The sequence below is a fragment of the Pleurodeles waltl genome, chromosome 3_1 (assembly GCF_031143425.1).
Source record: "Pleurodeles waltl isolate 20211129_DDA chromosome 3_1, aPleWal1.hap1.20221129, whole genome shotgun sequence".
In the NCBI taxonomy this organism is placed as follows: domain Eukaryota; kingdom Metazoa; phylum Chordata; class Amphibia; order Caudata; family Salamandridae; genus Pleurodeles; species Pleurodeles waltl.
The window spans coordinates 94,206,336-94,225,210 of NC_090440.1; the positions used below are offsets into that span (position 1 = coordinate 94,206,336).

At 42.3% G+C, this 18,875-nt stretch overlaps 1 protein-coding gene across 1 annotated transcript in view; it reads right to left on the reverse strand.

Annotated features, from left to right (window-relative positions):
* NADSYN1 (NAD synthetase 1) overlaps positions 1-18,875 on the reverse strand; it is a 154,966-nt gene that overhangs the window by 54,589 nt on the left and 81,502 nt on the right. Inside the window, exons 13-14 of the mRNA XM_069221909.1 lie at positions 15,860-15,962; positions 7,549-7,717 (exon numbers count right to left, since the gene is read on the reverse strand). Coding sequence (XP_069078010.1) covers positions 7,549-7,717; positions 15,860-15,962 — 272 coding nt within the window. The remainder of the gene's footprint in view (positions 1-7,548; positions 7,718-15,859; positions 15,963-18,875) is intronic.

The following is an 18,875-nucleotide window of genomic DNA, read 5'->3' on the forward strand; positions in this document are numbered from 1 at the left end:
CTTACTCACGGTTGGTTGCTCGTCGACGTCGAATTCTTCGGAATCCGATTCGCAGATGGAGAAAGTTTCTTCTTCTTCCTCCTCCTCGAACCCTTGTTGTCCTGTCGGCGTGGAAGCCATCTGCAACCTCCTGGCTCTTCGGTCCCTGAGCGTTTTTCTCGACCGAAACGCGCGACAGGCCTCACACGACTCTTCCTTGTGCTCGGGGGACAGGCACAAGTTACAGACCAAATGTTGGTCTGTATAAGGATATTTACTGTGGCATTTAGGACAGAATCGGAACGGGGTCCGTTCCATCAGTCTCGATGTTGCACGCGGTCGGGCCGACCAGGCCCCGACGGCGGATCGAAAATACCCCGATGGGTTACCGGAGCTCTTTAAGGCTCGGTGTTGATTTGCCCTAACTATCCCGATACCGAACGAAACAATACCGACAAATTTTCCGTTGATTCTGACTAACTTTCCAACCCGAAACACGGAGCGAAAAGGAACACGTCCGAACCCGATGGCGGAAAAAAAACAATCTAAGATGGAGTCGACGCCCATGCGCAATGGAACCGAAGTGGGAGGAGTCCCTCGGTCTCGTGACTCGAAAAGACTTCTTCAAATAAAAACAACTTGTAACACTCCGACCCAACACCAGACGGCGGACTATGCACAGCATGTGTATCTGCAGCATGCCACCGAACACTCTGTTCCTTAATCAGCCACCTCATCGTGATCAGGGGCAATCTATTTCAAGTGTTTATTGCCACAGCTTTTCATGGCTATGATTTTAATACTGCAGCATTTACTAGATCATAAAGAGGGAGAGTGGAAGCTATCATTAGAAGTTGAGGAGGTCAATTTTTAGTGACAAAAATATCAATTTCCCATCTTTACACTCCAGAAATTATTTTTTAATGGAGTTTTTGTGCTACAACTTCCAGCGGGATGAAACAGAGAATATCTATTGGGCATAGGAATGAATAGATCTAATAACAAACAATCAATACTGAGCAGCAATTTTAAAAGGAGGACAGGAGACATAGAGGATGTAAAAATGAATAACTAAACAGCCCTGGTTCCCAAAAAATAAGAAAGCATTCCCAGGGTTATCTGAAAACACAGATGTACATTATATCATTACCAATGAAGAAATTAACAAAATGGAACAAATGTGTTAAGGAGCTTTAAAGTGACAATGTCTACGAGTACTTCAGTACTCCTCCGGTAATACTACATAGCTTCACCTGGAGCCATTCGGTCCACAGTAGGGTTAACAGTCTTTACAATGTGATTTTTACATTGCAGTGCCTTTACCACGCATTTATTACCACACACGTTTTTACCACACATACCTGTACAATGCATTTAAGTAAGTATGGGGACTCAGGAGGGTCTCCCCTCAAAAAGATAAAAATAAAATATATATAAGCATATATATATTTAAACTTACCTTACTAATACTTACCTTACTAAGACTAATAATTCATGGTAATGGCATGAGAGGTAAAAGGATATGCGTGCCAAACAAATGCGGGGTAAAATATGCGATGTTTTTACCTGCGTTGTTCCGTCATACAACCCACAGTACAGCCATTCCTACTGTGCTCTTCCTTGAGCGCAACTGTTTGAGTGTTTCTACTGCGTAGTTGCTTTGGACCATAAAGTCCCTGTCAGGTACAATGGCTGACACTGAGGTTCTGTTTCACATGCAAGGTGGCCACGCTGGCTGGTTAGGAAAGGAACAGTTAAAGGTAGGGCTTTCTTACCATCTGTCTGGATAATGCTCCTTATATGGATTGATCAACTGTAAACCTATCTTGGGAGCAACACAGCCATGTATAGTGAGGGTGGTGAGTAGACGATTTGAGTGTGAATACATCAAGTATAGAGGGGACAGGGAAAGAGCAGCATCTTCAGTTTCAGCTAAGGTGGGCGGAGAGATACAGAAGACTTTTTATCAATGACGGTGAATGGCTTCTTCAGGAAATGGGATTTCAATTCCTTTCTAGATGATAGGAATGATGGAAAGTCTAATGGGCAGAACGTTATTCCTCCCTTTGCTTTGTGAGACTCGCAGTCCGGCAGGATTCCGTCTCCTTGTCTTGCATTTCTTATCGCTATCGGAAGAGAGCAGCTGCACCTAAAACTGAGGAGACTGGCTGAGACGTAGGGTCACTTTTTTCTCAAGTCAAGTAAAATGCAGAAGGTTTTTGACAAGTGGTCGACCAGCACAGGCTGGCTTTTCTACTGCTCCAGTGGTAGGATATTGGGGATCAAAGTTGGTAAAGGCAGAAAGTAGACTTGTCATTGCACCTTAACTTGGAATATAGTGACTTGAAACTTTCAATGGGGTGCCTGGGCGGGTTACATGGCACAGAATGAACACAGAAATGCACTATGGCATTCGGTAAACAGATACGTCAAGACTTCAATGGAGGGGAAAGAGATATATAATCTGATCCAGTGAGGGTCTAGGATTGAATGAAGTTGATGGCCATGCAATTGACAGTTTGGGCCGCAGGATAGACTTTTGAGCAAATCGAGGTTGCACAAAGTATCTAATCATTTGCCATCCAAAATCAAAAGCTGCTTATGTTTAGCAATAACAACATATTTACAGACAACATTTTAAGGACAATCTTTCCTTGAACATAAAGAACAGTCCATAATGCAGATCCCCTAGCATGGGCAAAGTAAGCCACCTAAAAGAGTTTTCTTCTGCTAATTCTGATCTATGAACAAGACTCGGCCAGAGCTCCACAATATTTAACAACGTGCACTCTCATTAATATCAAGGCAATATCTACAGCTTGCTGATATTTTGAAATATGTCCCCAACCTAGTGCTATTACAATACTACTCAAAGCTACTTGCACCATCACAACAACCAATCCAACAATCATTATTCACAGATGCAGTTGAACTAAACCGCAGAGGATTTCAGAGAGAGCATTAGGACAATATAAAAGTTACCCACAATGCATCCACTGTTTACCAACCTTAAGCTTACAGTAGATCACCCACACTGTAGTTAATGAATAAAAAGTTGGAATAAACATGATAAGGGAAGAATGTTATTTCTGCAACATAGCTCTGCAATGCATGACCCATGACTATTGAAGACCATGCCCAGACTCACGAGAATGGACCATGAGGTGAGGGCATCGCGTCCTGAACCAGAAAGTACTGTTTACAAATTGTTTTGTATGCAAAGGTGTGCTTGGTAGGTTTACTAAGCAGTAACAGCGGGATCTAAGTTGGGACGAAGAATACTCTTAGAACGAAGTTTATGAAGGACCCACGATGAAGAATCCTCAAAAAACAATGTCAATGAGCATTAGTTGGGGTACAATGAAAATTATTGTATTAAGGGTGTTGAAGCTGAAAATCTTGCTAAAACAAAGGCATTTGATAATTGATTAACAAAGCATCTATACGATTTTGTAGTCCGTAGGCCTCAGAATAAGGAGAATAAATATAACTGTGCTTGGAGGAGCTCCGTGCCATGAGCAGATGGTCTTTAGGATGCAAAAAGATTATGCAAGTGTGGGGTAAATTCATTGTACAAGCTGAACAACTCAGACTGTCACATTGTTGAGACAATAACTGAGTTCCTAGAGCAGACATACAAAGAGGAAACAAAGACGAACTGAAAAGAACAATGCCAGAGTTATTGTTGGCAGACAACTTGTTCATTCTGTGCATTTTGAATATTTCTGCAACATCACAAGTGTGACCACTTGAGAGAGTTAGAGGTCTAATTGAATGAAAATTAGGTAAGGTGCTATAGTTGAATGACTCAGCATTTTCCAACTGGTGGTGATCGGATCAGTCCCTCAACCGGGGTCAGATAAATAAGTGGAAACAAGATGTTTCTAAAATCCCACATCAGCAGAAACAACTCTATATGTTTGCCATCATGAAGCACTGCATAGGTAGAGGTTGTATATACACCCATGGCAGGTAGAGAAAATCTGTGCTACATTTCTCCTAGGAAGGCTCAAAGTTGCTAAGCATTTGGTTGCCCTTAAATGCTGTGTTTTTTTTTAGAGAGAGATGTTCTCCATGAGAATTAAAGCAGTATTAAACAAAACTGTCTGCCTACAATTTGAGTTCTTTCTAGGTTTACAAATTAGATCGAGACTGCAACACCATCTTAAGGTCCTTCAGTGATGACCATGGATGTCCAGGAAACGTCATGGAACTGAAACAGGTCTGGAGAAATGGGCACCATGCCAGAAGAGATCAGAATGCCGGAGATGTCAGGTGCCCTTGACAAGCAGCTCAGGCAGAATTTTGCCTGAAAATGTGGAACTCAGTGACGCTTTTTAGTTGAAATGTTAGGCAATTCCAGAGTCGAGGCGCTAGCGTAAGAGAAAGCACAGCCACTCTTCCAAGCTATTTTAATAAGGGGAACTTTCAAAACTAGCAGGAAAGATATATGGAGAAGACATCAAGAAAGAAAGCGAATAAACTTCTTCATAAGATTTACAGGGCCGGAACTACGAATGGTCCGAACAATGAAGCGTAGTGATCTAAATTCACAGCATTTTTTCCAATGCAAGTCCGTGAAGGGTAGATAGATGGGGTGAGACTGGAGCAGTTCTGGACAATTTGCAGCCGGTCTAAAAGGTGGTCCTGATGTCTCAGATAGACAGAGTTCCCGTTGTCCAGCTGTGAGGTTATAACAGGATGTACCACTCTTTTCCTGGCAGAACTGGGAAGAAGAGAAAGGATTTTCCTGAGCAGGCCATGAAGACTAAAACAGATGCCAGAAACCTGGCTGATTTCTTTAGACATGGTAAGATTTAGATTGAAAGCGATACCCAGATTCTTTGCGTGAGCGGCAGTGGGAACTCCTAGTTCAGAAGCCCACCAAGATAGGGGGCAAAAATTAGACTGAGTACTATAGGGAAGAATTTAATTCTTGTTGTAACTGATCTTGAGGTAGTTCCTCCTCAGCCAGAGGGCACCTGTGCTCATGCATGAGCAGAAATTGACTCATCTGCTCAATGTTACTTGAGTTCGATAAAACAAAAATATATTACTGTTGTGTTCAGAGGAGCTGAGGGTGTTGGACTGAGGGACTCTGCAGGACAGAGATACAGAATTAGATTTAAGAGTAGTCATGAAAATTAATTGATATCTATCGGACAGAAAAGATCCTTACCAGCCTGAAGGCGTCTGCACACTCCAGTAGAACAGAGGACAGTATCAAACGCAACTGAGAAGTCTAATATGAGGGCAACTAAGTTTCCTTTACGGAGCAGCTCTTATTGTAAAACACAGCTCAACCCTCAGACTCCTGATAAGATGCCAAAGTCTGAAGGACCACAGTGTGAACCTATCCCATACCATGGGATAACTGTGAAGAAACACACCAAAAAGCATCCTTAAAAAACAAGGCACCAAAAGCCCTCAAAAACGTAAATGCCGAATAAAGTCCAAGGTAGTCCTGCAAATATAGCAGAAAATATCAAGAAGGGGGTAGTGGAGAAAGCAAAATCTGTTAGCATTAAAGATGAAACATGCTCTCCCTAATACTTACACTCTTTAAAAACCCAACCAATGGTGCAAGACTATTCCCCCGCCCCACTCCACAGTTTCCACGGAGAGGATAGTTTTGTTGGGAATCTGGCACAGTGAGCATGCAAAGTGCTCACAACTTCCCCGGCATGTATATCCATCTCACGACAGCAGTGTGCACAGTATTAAACTACACAAATGCCAAACCCGGTCTGGCACCAACAAGAAATAACTAAAAGAAGTGAAGGCTTCAAAACTCAAAGATGGACAGGAATAATAATAATAAAAATAAAAAAAATCACCCTAGGAATGCAAATATGGGTGGGAATCTGGTGAACTCCCTTCAAAGTGAGGCATGTAGTTAATTTTAATGCAGCAGAGTTTTTTTTTTTTTAATTATTTTTATAAGAAGCAGAGGGGAGCGGCTGGGGTTTAACGCTGATGATTTTGATTGCTCAAGCACCATAGCGGTTTAGATCTCCAAGCATCATGAAGAAGGTTGGTCTGTACAAGGACAGTTGTCCATAATGTAAATGCAATGCTTGAATTGCACAAAAGACTTGGAGATGATAGAATAAATCATAAAAGGATTGTCTAACCACTGCATAGTAACATCAAATCAAATTTCCAGGATCTCTGCAATAAATATCCATGAGAAAAATGTATATACATGATTAATTTCAGCCAGATAATATTTGCCTTGTTGTTGGCCATTCACTAGCATGACCAGCTCAGCCTGACATTTATACTAAATTATGCAAGAGTCCAAGTAAAAGAATCAAACTAGACTCAAGACACCAAATTTCTAGGCAGAAAACAGCAAGAGTATGCAGTAAACCTTTGTTTGTAGCTCCTCTCTTGCCACATGTGGCAGGGATTTTTCTAGTAAACAAACATGTTACATATGAGTCAAGCCTGACTGTATGCCAACATGAAGGTACTATGTGTTTGCTGTGTGTGCGGGAGAGAGAGGTTGAGAAAAAGTCAGAAAGAAGATGCAGACAAAGCTTAGAAAACTAAAATTCTGAGTGGTAATTCTAGCGTCTTGTGCTATTCTGAGTGGTAATTCTAGCGCCTTGTGCAGGACCATTATATTATTTTCAGAGCTGTATCCTGAAATTAGTCGTGCTAACTAAACAGATTACTAAAAACCTCCCACTCTTTGAAAGATGCTTGCAGTGATTACTGAACGAGGCCATCATGCCTCGAACAAATCCGACTTGGAAGGAAACAGGAATGGCTATGCTTGCCTGCTTCCCATGTGCTTCTGCAACAGAAGCATTGCTAGTGTTCCAGAGCAATGATACTAGAAACTGCTCAAGAATTCCTCCCCCACTCTCCAAAGAGAATAAGTGAAGGAGAAAGTTTAAAGGGATGTGCTAAGTTACATGCTGAAGTGCTGATATCAGACTATAATGACTTTACAAGGTATGTTGGCACTGAAATAATTAGGGAATTCTAATAACCATTCAGCCAATAAAACAATCAAAAGGCTGAGAACAAATATGTAGGTATTAGATAGGCACTAGAATAAATAAATGGGGAATGTAGGGAAAAGGTGACGAAATATGATTGGGATTTTCCTAAGGTTAATTTTTTTTATAATATAACTGCTGAGATTAGCATAACATATACTACCATCCTGATATCAAAGATTTATTTATGTTAAACTGTATGCTTGAAAACAACAAAAGTATGTTTATCCTTTGTTTCTAGGGGACATGTTGGTGAGCTGTATCTTTAAATAGTCCTCCCTTGTAGATGAGAATAACTCTAACAGGGTTATCTGACACTTAACCGGCCATATCTGAAGGAGCTTAACTTGTTGCACACAGTGAGACACCTGCCAATTCTCCTTTTCCCCCAAAGAGGTTTCGCGACAGATTATTCCTCTTGGTGCTAAGGAGATCTACCCAGATGTGCCCCCTATGATCTGCAACTGACCACACTCCAGATACCAGAAGAAGTTGAATGCTGTGTTCCACATTTCTTTGAGTGACAGAGTACCCCGGTCTAGTGGAAATGGCCCAGTACCTGCCCACTTGCTCTGCCAGCAGTCTCGCCATGTTGCAAGTGTCCTTGGAGGAATTCTCGCTCGCCATGTAGCAGGTGGTGAAGACATGTTGGCACAACTCCCGGGGGTCCCCTGGCGTGTATGCGTCATCACGCACCAGACACCGGACGTCGGACAGCACTTGTCTATCTGCAGTAGTAAGGGGGGGAAATAACCTCTTCAGTATCGGCTCGTGAGCTAGTTATAGCGTGTTAAAAAACGTAAAAGCATAGCATGAAAAAAAATAAATTAATATGCGCAGTTCTATTTTATGTTGTTTTGTTTACATTTCTGTAAGTATTCCTATACCGATTTGTCAAATTTGGTCAGCATTTATCTTTTTCTTTTAGTTCTATTAAAAAATTACCTGGCCACTAGTATTTTCAACATTTATTTTTTCGGCTATGAACTCTCGGGCAAGGGTGACTGTAGGGTTCTCATGTTAAGTGGTGATGTATAATACAACACAGATCTGTTGAACACACATTAAGGTGTTGAGTTAATTTAAACAGCAATTAACCCGAAGACTGCATGTCTGGAAGTTACTGAATTAACAACACTGGTGTGTGAACTTCTCAGCAAGAGTGAGAGATTCCTCGCACTGCACAACAGTATTCTGCAACCTGATACGTGGTGAAAACGCAGATTAATTATCTGCCAAGCCGTATCATGATCAGTTGCTGTAGGAAAGTACCCTCTTTCTTGGCATGGTTACCCCCATTTTCTGCCTGTTGTCAGTGTGTTTGACTGTGTTCACTGGGATCCTGTTAACCAGGACCCCAGTGATTATGCTCTCTCCCTTCTAACTTGGCAGCTGTACCTTTTTCTTCCCACAATTGGCATACTGGTCCCCCCATGTAAGTCCCTGGTATATGGTACCTAGGTACCCAGGGCACTGGGGCACCAGGGGATCCCTATGGGCTGCAGCAGTTATTCTGCTACACATAAGGAGCCTATGTAAAAGGTTCTGCAGGCCTGTCGTTGCAGCCTGCGTAAAACAGGTACATGTGCTCGTTTTCACTACAGATCACTGCACCAGTTCACTATAAGTCACCCCTATGGTAGGCCCTCTCAGCCCACAGGCCAGGGTGCAGGTTCCTGTGTGTGAGGGCACCCCTGCACAGGCAGAGGTGCCCCCACAAACTCTAGGCCCATTTTCCTGGACTTTGTGACTGCAGGGACCCAAATTTACGCGTGTACAGGACTTAAGTCACTACCTATGTCCAGCTACATAATGGTAACTCCGAACCTGGGCATGTTTGGTATCAAATATGTCGGAATCATACCCCAATACTGTTGCAAGTATTGGAAGTATGATTCTGTGCACTCTGGGGGCATCTTAGAGGACCCCCAGCATTGCTACCACCAGTCTTACAGGGTTTTCCGGGCAGCCCAAGCTGCTGCCACCACCACTCAGACAGGTTTCTGCCCTCCTGCTGCTTGATCTGATCAAGCCCAGGAAGGCAGAACAAAGGATTTCCTTTGGGAGGGGGAGGCAACACCCTCTTCCTTTGGAAATAGGTGTAACTGGGTTGGGAGGGGTAGCACCCCCAAGCCACTGGTGTGCTTTGAAGGGCACATTTGGTACCCTCTGAGCATAAACCAGTCCACACCCGTTCAGGGACCACCAAGTCCCTGCTCTGGTGCAAAACTGGACATTGGAAAGGGGAGTGACCACTTCACTGTCCATCACCACCCCAGGGATGCTGCTCAGGCTCCTCCAGAGGGTTCTGCCATCTTGTTTCCAAAGTTGGCAGGGAACTCTGGGAGCATCTGAGTGGCCAGGCCAGGCAGGTGACGTCAGAGCCCCCACCTGATAAGTGCTTACCTGGCTAGGTTACCAATCCCCCTTTCAGGGCTATTTAGGGTCTCTCTCTTGGGTGGGTCTTCAAATTCGGCTTGTAAGATTCCAGCAGAATTCCTCTGCAATCTCCACTTCGACTTCTGGCCTCCGGAACTGTGACTGGAACCTCCATGACCCAGCAATCTGCCTCCAAGAGGAAGAACTCTTCTGCCACATTGTTTTCAGGGCTCCTGCCAGCAACTGCAACATTTCCACCAGCTGTGCATCCGCTGAGGGTAGCGTGTCTTCAGTCTGCACTAGAAGAAAGAAGGAATCTCCCTTGGAGTGAAGGAGTCACTCCCCTGCATCCAGAGGCACCTGTTGCAACGACGACCGGGTGCGTGGATCTCCCCTCATCTTGAGCTGCGCGGATCCTGCATCACAGGTGGTGGTCCGGAGTAGTCCTCTTGGGCCTCTCTGCCAGCCGTCCAACATTAGTGGAGGTAAGCCTTTGCCTTCCCATGCAGGACAGTACCCCCTTGCACTGCGTCTCTTGCAGCTGCCAAGGCTTGTTTGCATCTCCACCCAGGGATCTTCAGGCGATGTGTAGCTCTAGTCCACAGCACTCCTTCCTGTGACGCACAGCCCTCTGCATGGTTCTCCTGTGGCGTGGGATCCTTTTCTGTAGTGTTGGATGGGCTTCTTCTGCAGCTTCTGTATCCCGTCCTGTGGGCGATGCCTCCAGCTCTGTGGGCCTTCTGTGACGCTGAGGGTCCCCTCTGACTTCCCCTCCTGGGATGAGTCCTTTTGGGCCTTGCTGGTCCCCGGCAGCACCACTTTCCCCAACTGCAATATTTGCCTTTGATGGTGGAATTCCTGCACCAACACCCATCTGCAATCTTCACTCCAGCGTGGGACATCTTCTGCATCCAACAGGAAATCTTCTCTGGCTCCAGGGCTGCAGTGCTGACCTGTTCTTCCTCACGGTCAAGCAACTCCTCCAAGTACAGCTGGGTTTGTAGTAGCTCCTACTCCTCCTGGACTCCACTGTGACATTTGGACTTGGTCCCCTCTCTCCACAGCTCTTCTTCTCCAGGCATCCACTGCTGGTTTCTTGCGGTCTTTTCTGAGTTTTTATTTTTTCCTCCTTTTGGGTGGTTTGGGGAAATTCCAGTGATTTACTTCTGCTTTCCTGGTCGCTGGGGGGTACGGTGTTACTTACCTCTGTGGTTTTCTAGTACTCCCAGCACCCCTCTACACATTCCACTTACCTAGGTGGGTGTCCTATGTTCGTATTCCATTTTAGTATATGGTTTGGGCTCCCCCTAGGGTCACTATTGGTTATTGCTATTTGCACTGTTTTCTAACCTTTTCTATGCCTATTACTGTTTACTAGTGTATATATTTAGTGTATTACTTACCTCGTATTGGAGGGTTGCCCTTCTAGTAAGTTGTGGTATTGTGTTCCAAAAATAAAGTATCTTTATTTTTGTACAAGTGAGTTTTTTTGTCATGTGTGTAAATGCTTTGTGACTACAGTGGGCTGGTATGAGCATTGCATGTCTCCTAGATAAGCCTTGGCTGCTCATCCACAGCTACCTCTAGAGAGCCTGGCTTCTAGACACTGCCTATACTTCACTAACAGGGGATACCTGGACCTGGTATCAGGTGTAAGCACCCTAGGTACCCACCACACACCAGGCCAGCTTCCTACAGTTGCAGTTAGTTTTGAATGCAACAACATTCACGAAAATTAGCTTTCAGTCAATTATCACTTACAAACAAAACAAGCATTAGCAAAGCCCAAAGTTTTCACCAGAGAAAAATATGGAAATTGCCAATGATTATTTTTTCTAGGCAGCTATTGTGAGAGTGCAGGGGCAGCAGATATCTTTAAAACAGTTTTCCAGCACTTTATGAAAATCCATTTAAAGAAGGCCACAGCAGATGCAAGCACATCTGCAGTGGTCATCTCTGAATGATTTTTTTTTTAAAGCATAAGAAAATTGACTGAAAGTGTGCGTCAGGCATGGATTGGGAGCCATACTGGAATAGTTAACAAAGATATTTTAAGTTGGCTGCTTGTTTAGGCAATAAAGAGCAAGCACTGCAATGCAAGGCAAAATTAACAGAGGAGCAATACATGCCATCCCATCAAAACACAATGAAAACAAAATGCTCCTGGGTGGGGCAAAACTAAAAATAGGGAGGAAAGCCAGTAAATAAGGAAAGTGAGCTAGACACGAAAGCCATCAAAACGCTAAAAAAAAAAGCCATAAACAAAAATCAGGACTGGTCCAACTGGACCAATAACATCACAAACATCAATGCAATAAAGAAATGAAAATAATTGGGGCTGAACAACAATGTTTTTGTGAAAACATCAAACATATAAGACTAAAATTAGGTTGATTACACAATGACTGCTGAACTCTGTGTTTCCCTGGGACTGGTCGAGGACACAGCCCACCTTTGTGTCTCTATAGGCCTCCCCAGAGGTGGGGTCACCATGAAAGCGACTGTGGGAGAAAGAGGTGAAAGGGATAAAAGTCAGAGAGGTTTAGGTCACGTTGGTATGGTTTTATTAGTGTTAAAACCTGTAATACACAAGCGCTTTGAAAGTGCTTTGAAAAAGAAGCAGACGTGAACGAATACGGGGGGATGAATAAGATCAAAAGAAAGTCTCCGTTATACCAAATCTCTCATTAGTTCCAGGAGTAACAAAATAAAGAAAGGTGCCACACCACGCAATGATACAAAATGAAGAAGAATTATTCAAAAATATGTACACAAATATTAGTTCCACAAGTTGCGTTGACATACTTTACAAAACAATATACAGTGTAAAACAAAACAAAAAATGGTAGAACAAAGACATAATAATACAAAATGACTGCAATGTGCCAAAAAGCATCAACAGTCGCTGCATGTGTCCATTTGTTTATTCAGGCGTCGACGTTTCGACCCTTGTTGTTCACCGGGTCATCATCAGGACAAAAACATTTTAGAGCGCATCAACTTCTATTATGCACTCCTTCTAGTAATCTTGTCTGGCTCAAAAAAACAGCCACAAAGTTTGAGATAAACTCGACCTTTATTCTGCCTACACATACGTTGAAATCTAAACCTGACACAGTCACTTGGAATCAAGCGAACAAAGACTCGTGCAAAGGCTAAATGTGACTGTGCAGGTGCCGGTCACAGTGTAGGAAGGATTCACTCCATGTCCCAGATAACTGTTTGGATCCATGCAGGGACTGCTGATGCTTTTTGGTACATTATAGTCATTTTCTATTCTTATGTCTTTGTCCTAGGGTTTTTTGTATTATTTTACACGGTTGATTGTTTTGTAAAACATGTCAGTGTAATATGTGGAGGCAATATTTATTGTGTACAGATTTTTGAATAATTATTCTTCTTTTTCTACAATCGTGAGGAGCGGCACCCTTCTTTATTTCTTTACTCCTGGAACCAATGTTGTTAATAACAGCATTTGTTAGCCCCAAGTTACGGGTATGGCAAGGCTGCCCCTGCCTATTATAGAAGGAGAAAAGGTCCTGATACTGTTGTTCGCCGATGATGCAGTCCTGATGGCTCAGATAAAAAACGCAATACATACATTATTAAGAGATATGTAGATTACGGTCATAAGAAGGTCCTATCAACTGCAACAAAACACAGTATGGTGCTGAGTCCGTCCCCCAGTTTTAGGAGGAAGCAAATGATAGATGGTGAGCACACTGAGTGTGTCAAGCAGTATGATTATTTGGGGATACGGGTTACTGAGAAATTGCAATGGAAGAATCCCATATTGAAGGTAACTACAGTTTTAAGCCAGACCTCCAGGGCAGTTTCAAAATTCAGGCACAAGCCAGGTGCCCAGGGTATCAGCAGCATCCTCCAAATGTAAAATGTTAAGGCAGTAAAATCAGCACTTTATGGGGCCGATCCGTGAGGTATGGGAACGTACACCCACTGCAAGTGGCTGAAAACAACTTTCTTAGGGCCCTGTCAAGATTGGGCCCTAGCATCCCCTTGTTAGCATTTTATTCTGAGCTCAGCCTTACACCAATCGCAGAAGTAGCAGCCGTAAAACCAGTGTTATACCGGATTAGAGTGGTGACATACGCAAAGCCAACAATTTACCTATAATCCCTGGAAGACACTGATTATTGAAGGCAGCCCAAGTAGGAACAGTTGGCTGGATCATGTAAAACCCACATTAAATGAACTGCAGATGGTTTTCCTATGGACCGACCCAAGTAGGGTAAGGCGGGGCACTGTACAGCTTGTAAAGGAGCGTTACTTTGTGGTTAGGTGGGAGAAAAAACTCCAAGATAAGGTCAGAAAGTATACTGGGGAAGTATTTCAGTGAAAGGCATTGCCCTGCCAGAACGTTATATTTAGATTAATTTTAGATTGGGTACTTTGCCGACCAGAGAATACCTTGTTAGATTCTCAAGGCTCAACCCTGGTGGTGAATATTGAGATTTTAAGTTTTGGGCATGAAGGACGATCTACTGCGCCTTTTACTGTTTTGCACAAAATATGACCAAGCACATAAAAAAAGATGGATTCTGCCCCTTTTTAGATTGTACAGGATCAAATGTATTGGATCGGTACTGCTGGTCTGTCTTAGGACAGACGATGAACATATTTTTAATTCAATAGCTTCATATATATAGCCAGTCTGGCCACGTGTGAGGGGACTGCCTGCCGCCATGCAAAACTGACCAGGTGTTAACCATAATGAAATTATTGCCATTCACTTGTACTTTGTTAGGATGTTGGCAGGCAGCTGCAGGTCAAACAAGTATTTCCGTTTGCACTTCATAAGTCTACACGTTACATATGAGACTGTTGTTTTATATTTTTTGATATACTTATTAAATGTTTTATCTATTATTGTATGACTGAAAGTTGAAACAAACAAAGACAAATTGAAAAAGGTAAACATACTGCTGAATTCTGTATTAAAATTGTTCTATTTCCTTGGTCTTTGGAAAAGGTATCTGTGTTTTATTTGTATGTTCTCTAATTATCGATATGCATGTAACCGATAACATGTAAGACACATATGTTTGTATAGTACCTTGTGTGTGTGTGTGTGTCGGGGGGGGTTAATCAGTTTACATTAAACACAAATTAGTATATGGATATGAGGCAAAAACGAGAAATAAACGTGAAATGCCATGGTACTCAGAATTCATGTACACAAATGGTAAAGTTAACAGGAACAGCGTCAACAAGAGTTTGGTGGAATATTTCTCATGTGCTATGCAGAGGAGATGCCCCAGAGGCAAAGGAAATGCCACTGTAAATTATTAGCTATTAAGTTCTAAATCTGTGTTCTTGCTGCCTTGTCATTTTCGGCTCAGTAGGGTTGGAGTCTGGACAGACTGGTTTGTGATGTGTCTAGTGACCTTTCCAAAGACATAGCTGAGCCTCTAGTCACAGCAGAGGCGACACCCCCTTGTTTTGGGGATTGCTACAGCTGGTTCTGAGGATAACACGTTTCCCTTACCAGGCCACAGCAACTAGGGCGTTGACTCCTAGCCTAAGGGCCTCACTGGGCATAGAGTAAACGGGTATCATTAGTCAACTCAATGGCACATTGTTTTCAAAGTTGGATGGATGAAACTGAGCTAGCGCTGTCCAAATTTGGAACTGTGCCTTCAGGCTGCACAGGCATCTCTAGTCACAGTCTCTGCAGGGAGCTATAACTCACACAGCTTTCCATATTTTGATTGCAACGTTCAATGAGTTCTGTTCTGGAGGGATTATAATCTGTGATAGTTACCTAGCGATTAATACACAGTACCATTTCTAGGCACTATGTATAACGGGTGTTTATGCTCTAATATAGTGATACTTGATTTATCGACCTCAGAAGGATGTAAAGCCAAGTCGGCTTTGCTGGGTTTCAAATGTCATTACCCCTCGATCGTTCACGATGTCAGCATTGAGTACTTACTTCACTGAGCTATTTTACAGCCTATAAACAGAGCATTTTTAAACGGTGTGTGTGCTTGTATGTGTGTGTATGCAGATATGGCACTGTCAGAAGTTGTGATGCAACTTGGCTTCAATTGGGGGATGTTTGATGTAAAAAACTATGTGAAAGTAATACTCAAATTCCAAATGGTCGGAGCTGGAGCAAAACAAATCAACCTTCACCAATGTTCATCTTCCTAACTCCCGGTGCCGTCAGAAAGAGTGACGAAGCAGAACAAGTGTACCTCAGAAGGGATGCTCTTCTGAGTTAAAGACTCTGGGGTCCATGTTTGTGAAACAGATTTTTTATGCATTCTATGTTTTCACAGGGCCACCATTTTTGCGCCTGAAATTTACACATTAGTGTACATGTGGGGCTAGAAACAGAGTACAGATTATAAGATCACACCAGTAAAACTTTAGTTGGTGGCTGGCTGATCTCTTATTTTCTTTATAAATAAAAGTTAAGAGTCCTCTTCAGTTGTGCTATGTAGCAATAATGAAGATACACTTACTTCCGTTCTTCACAGCAAGAATAACCTGGTGGCACATGGAAAACACAATGCAAGCGGTCGCTGAGCTGTCGATTCCACCACTGAGAGGCAGCAGAAATCCCCCCTAAAATCACAAGTCAGAATAGATCACTTAGTACAAAGGTGCATATGATGTTATTAAATTTACTTCTATTAGCATTTTTAAAAACTGAAACCTATTATCTTTGAGTAGCAGAGGTTAGAGTTGCAGACAGGACAGATTAGGGGGCAAGGTCAAAGAGGGGTCTTCAAGGTCTTTCTACATTGTTTTTATACCTCTTTAACTTGCATGGAGAGTGAATCATTTGTTGTGAGGTTTCTCGGAGGTCCACATGTGAAGTTTCAGATGTTCACATTAACAAACATGAACTGACGCCTCACATGTGCTCCTATGAGAAATCCAGTTTTCATCAAATATCATTAACCAGTTTAGAGATCAACAAGCCATCCAGAAAGGCTCTAGACCACAGGTGTGGGGCTCATATTAAGCACCAACAGCTTCTAGAAAAAAAACTTTTGTCCAGATGTATCAATGTTCCATTTTGCATTTCCTAAATAGCATATTTTAGGTAATCGCTAATTAGGAAATGCAAAATGGAATGTAACAAAATAGCGATTCCCTAAAGGCGATTCCTACAGAGTCGCAATCGCTATAAGGGAACTTCTATTAAGAAATGCGACTCCATTCGTTCCTATGGGCCTTCAGGCCCACAGGTGCAAATGGTTTTGAATTTCCCAATTTGCAATTTCTTATTAGGGAATCGCAAATTAGGAAATGCAAAACCAAGGTTGCGTAGGGCCAAGGGCCCCCTTTGATGCACCCCAAAAATTAATTGGTCACATGTGAAATGCACACATACCCTAGGGGCATGTGTGCGCTACACGGCATTTTTAACAATGCATTTTTAATGCATTTTATGTAAATTGCACATGGTTACCCTCAACTTGGAGGTGATGGTAATAGCATTTCCTAAATGCCCATTTCGCATTTACGAAATGCTTGATGCCTGTGCTTATGACATCGCAAATAGGTAATACCTATTTGTGATTTCATATATAGGAAATTGAAAATTGCGATTACAGTATCCAGTCCTTTTGTGTTATATCAAGAGAAAGAACGGGGCAGAATGGTACTGGTTTTTAATAAAAGAGCACGAACCATCCCACAATTCATATCTTATGTCCTTAGTTGGAAATCTTTAGTCGACCTATATAATTTGTCTAAGAAAACAGCAGCAGGATTGTGTTTTAAATTAATTAACCTTTTATCCACTCTAATTAAATCTAAATTAAATGCAGACATATTGGTATCCATGCATATCCTGGACCAGGGGTGGGACTGGCCTTCTTGAAAATGAAGTTCTGAGTGGTGGAAAAGGAGGCAAGGAGTAAGGTGAAGAAAGTAATGCAAAGTCACTTCTAAGAACAAAGTAATGCAAAGTCACATCTAAGAACAAAGTAATGCAAAGTCACTTGTAAGAACAAACTGAAGGAAAAAAGACAGAGAAAGGAACTAGGGGCATGAAAGCAGGAAGGAAGAATTGACAATAGGAAGGGGAAACAAATTACATATAAGTATTGGAAATACACCATCCCCATGATTTCTTTAGAGAGCAAATAAATAGTTAACATTAACAACCACTGATTTTTTTTTACAGTTTTTCAAAACACTGAAGAAACGCCACTGGACTCCCAACAAACAGAAAACTGAAAACAGAAACCAGAAAATTCTAGTTATAATGTACTTGTAATAAGGCGGGCGGGATATTTGCCACCTTTGTGACAAATTAAACCATCTGCCAAGCTCTGAATAAGGCCCTTTGTTTGGTCTGTTACTGTCACAGTAAAAGGCTAGTTGAAATAAAGGAAAGGGGGTAGAAAAAAGTGCTAAACCAGTAGATTGGGCTAGGAGGAAAATGCCCTGAATATGAGTACTTGAAATTAAGTCTAAGGTGTAGTCTTTCGAGGACGTGGTACCCATATCTGCATAGCAGCCAAGTTTCTCAGACTTTTTGTCCTTTGAGTTCTGGGACTGCTAGTCCTATTTTATAATGTAATAAACAAGATTACAAGTCCCAGTATTCAAAGAAAAAACCTGGAGTGGAGCAGGAATTCATGCATGGACCTGTGAATCTTGAAAGGGTGGCATCTAGATGTGTAAAGCCTAGATATGTCACCCTATTAGTATTTATTTTTATTTTCAGCATCTACCTATACATTAACATCAAAGTATTGTGAGGTTCAATCTACAGTGAGTTCAGTGATCAAGTTACTGATATTTGCAGCCAAATGTTAGAGGTCGACAGAACAAAAAAAACAAAAAACACTCAGTTACCTGGAAGAAGCAAACATGCAGGCGCATCTGTAACAGTTTGATTTTGTTTAGTGATTCACAAGATAAAATAGAGATAAAGAGTATTAATTTTAATCAGCAAAAGGCTGCCCTCTGCCCTAAGGTAGGTTTAACGAAACTTTTAATTACATTGGATATTATAAATGTACTAAAACGGGGCTATTAAGTAACAAGGTTTCAGTCATAAACTGAAGTTCAATGTAGGAGCCTTCAATAAAGTTGTGCAGTGGGACACGGCATTCTATCGCTGAGCAGGTATTAGGGAGGTAGGATGGGAATTAGCCATACAGGTTTCCAAACAGGTCGACCGACTAACAAAGGTCATTGTAGGAGGTTTTTCACTGTCTTCAGGAAACACAGTGATTTAAGAACATTGAGTAAATGGTAATTGACACTGTCAAGAACATAGCATAAATACCCAACTTTGAACACACAGGTTTTCTGAAGAGTGATGGATATTTTCTGGGTGAATGACAGCTTGCCTGGTGGCTGAAAGTCTACTCACAGGTGACACTCTTGTAAGCCCACTGTATACAGAAGGGCCCAGGTGCATTATCGACATGCTGCCTGGTCCACGATGACCAAGTATGAGAATAGAGACCCTTTTTCCTCTCTCAACAACATCTATGCTGGACGGTGGGCACT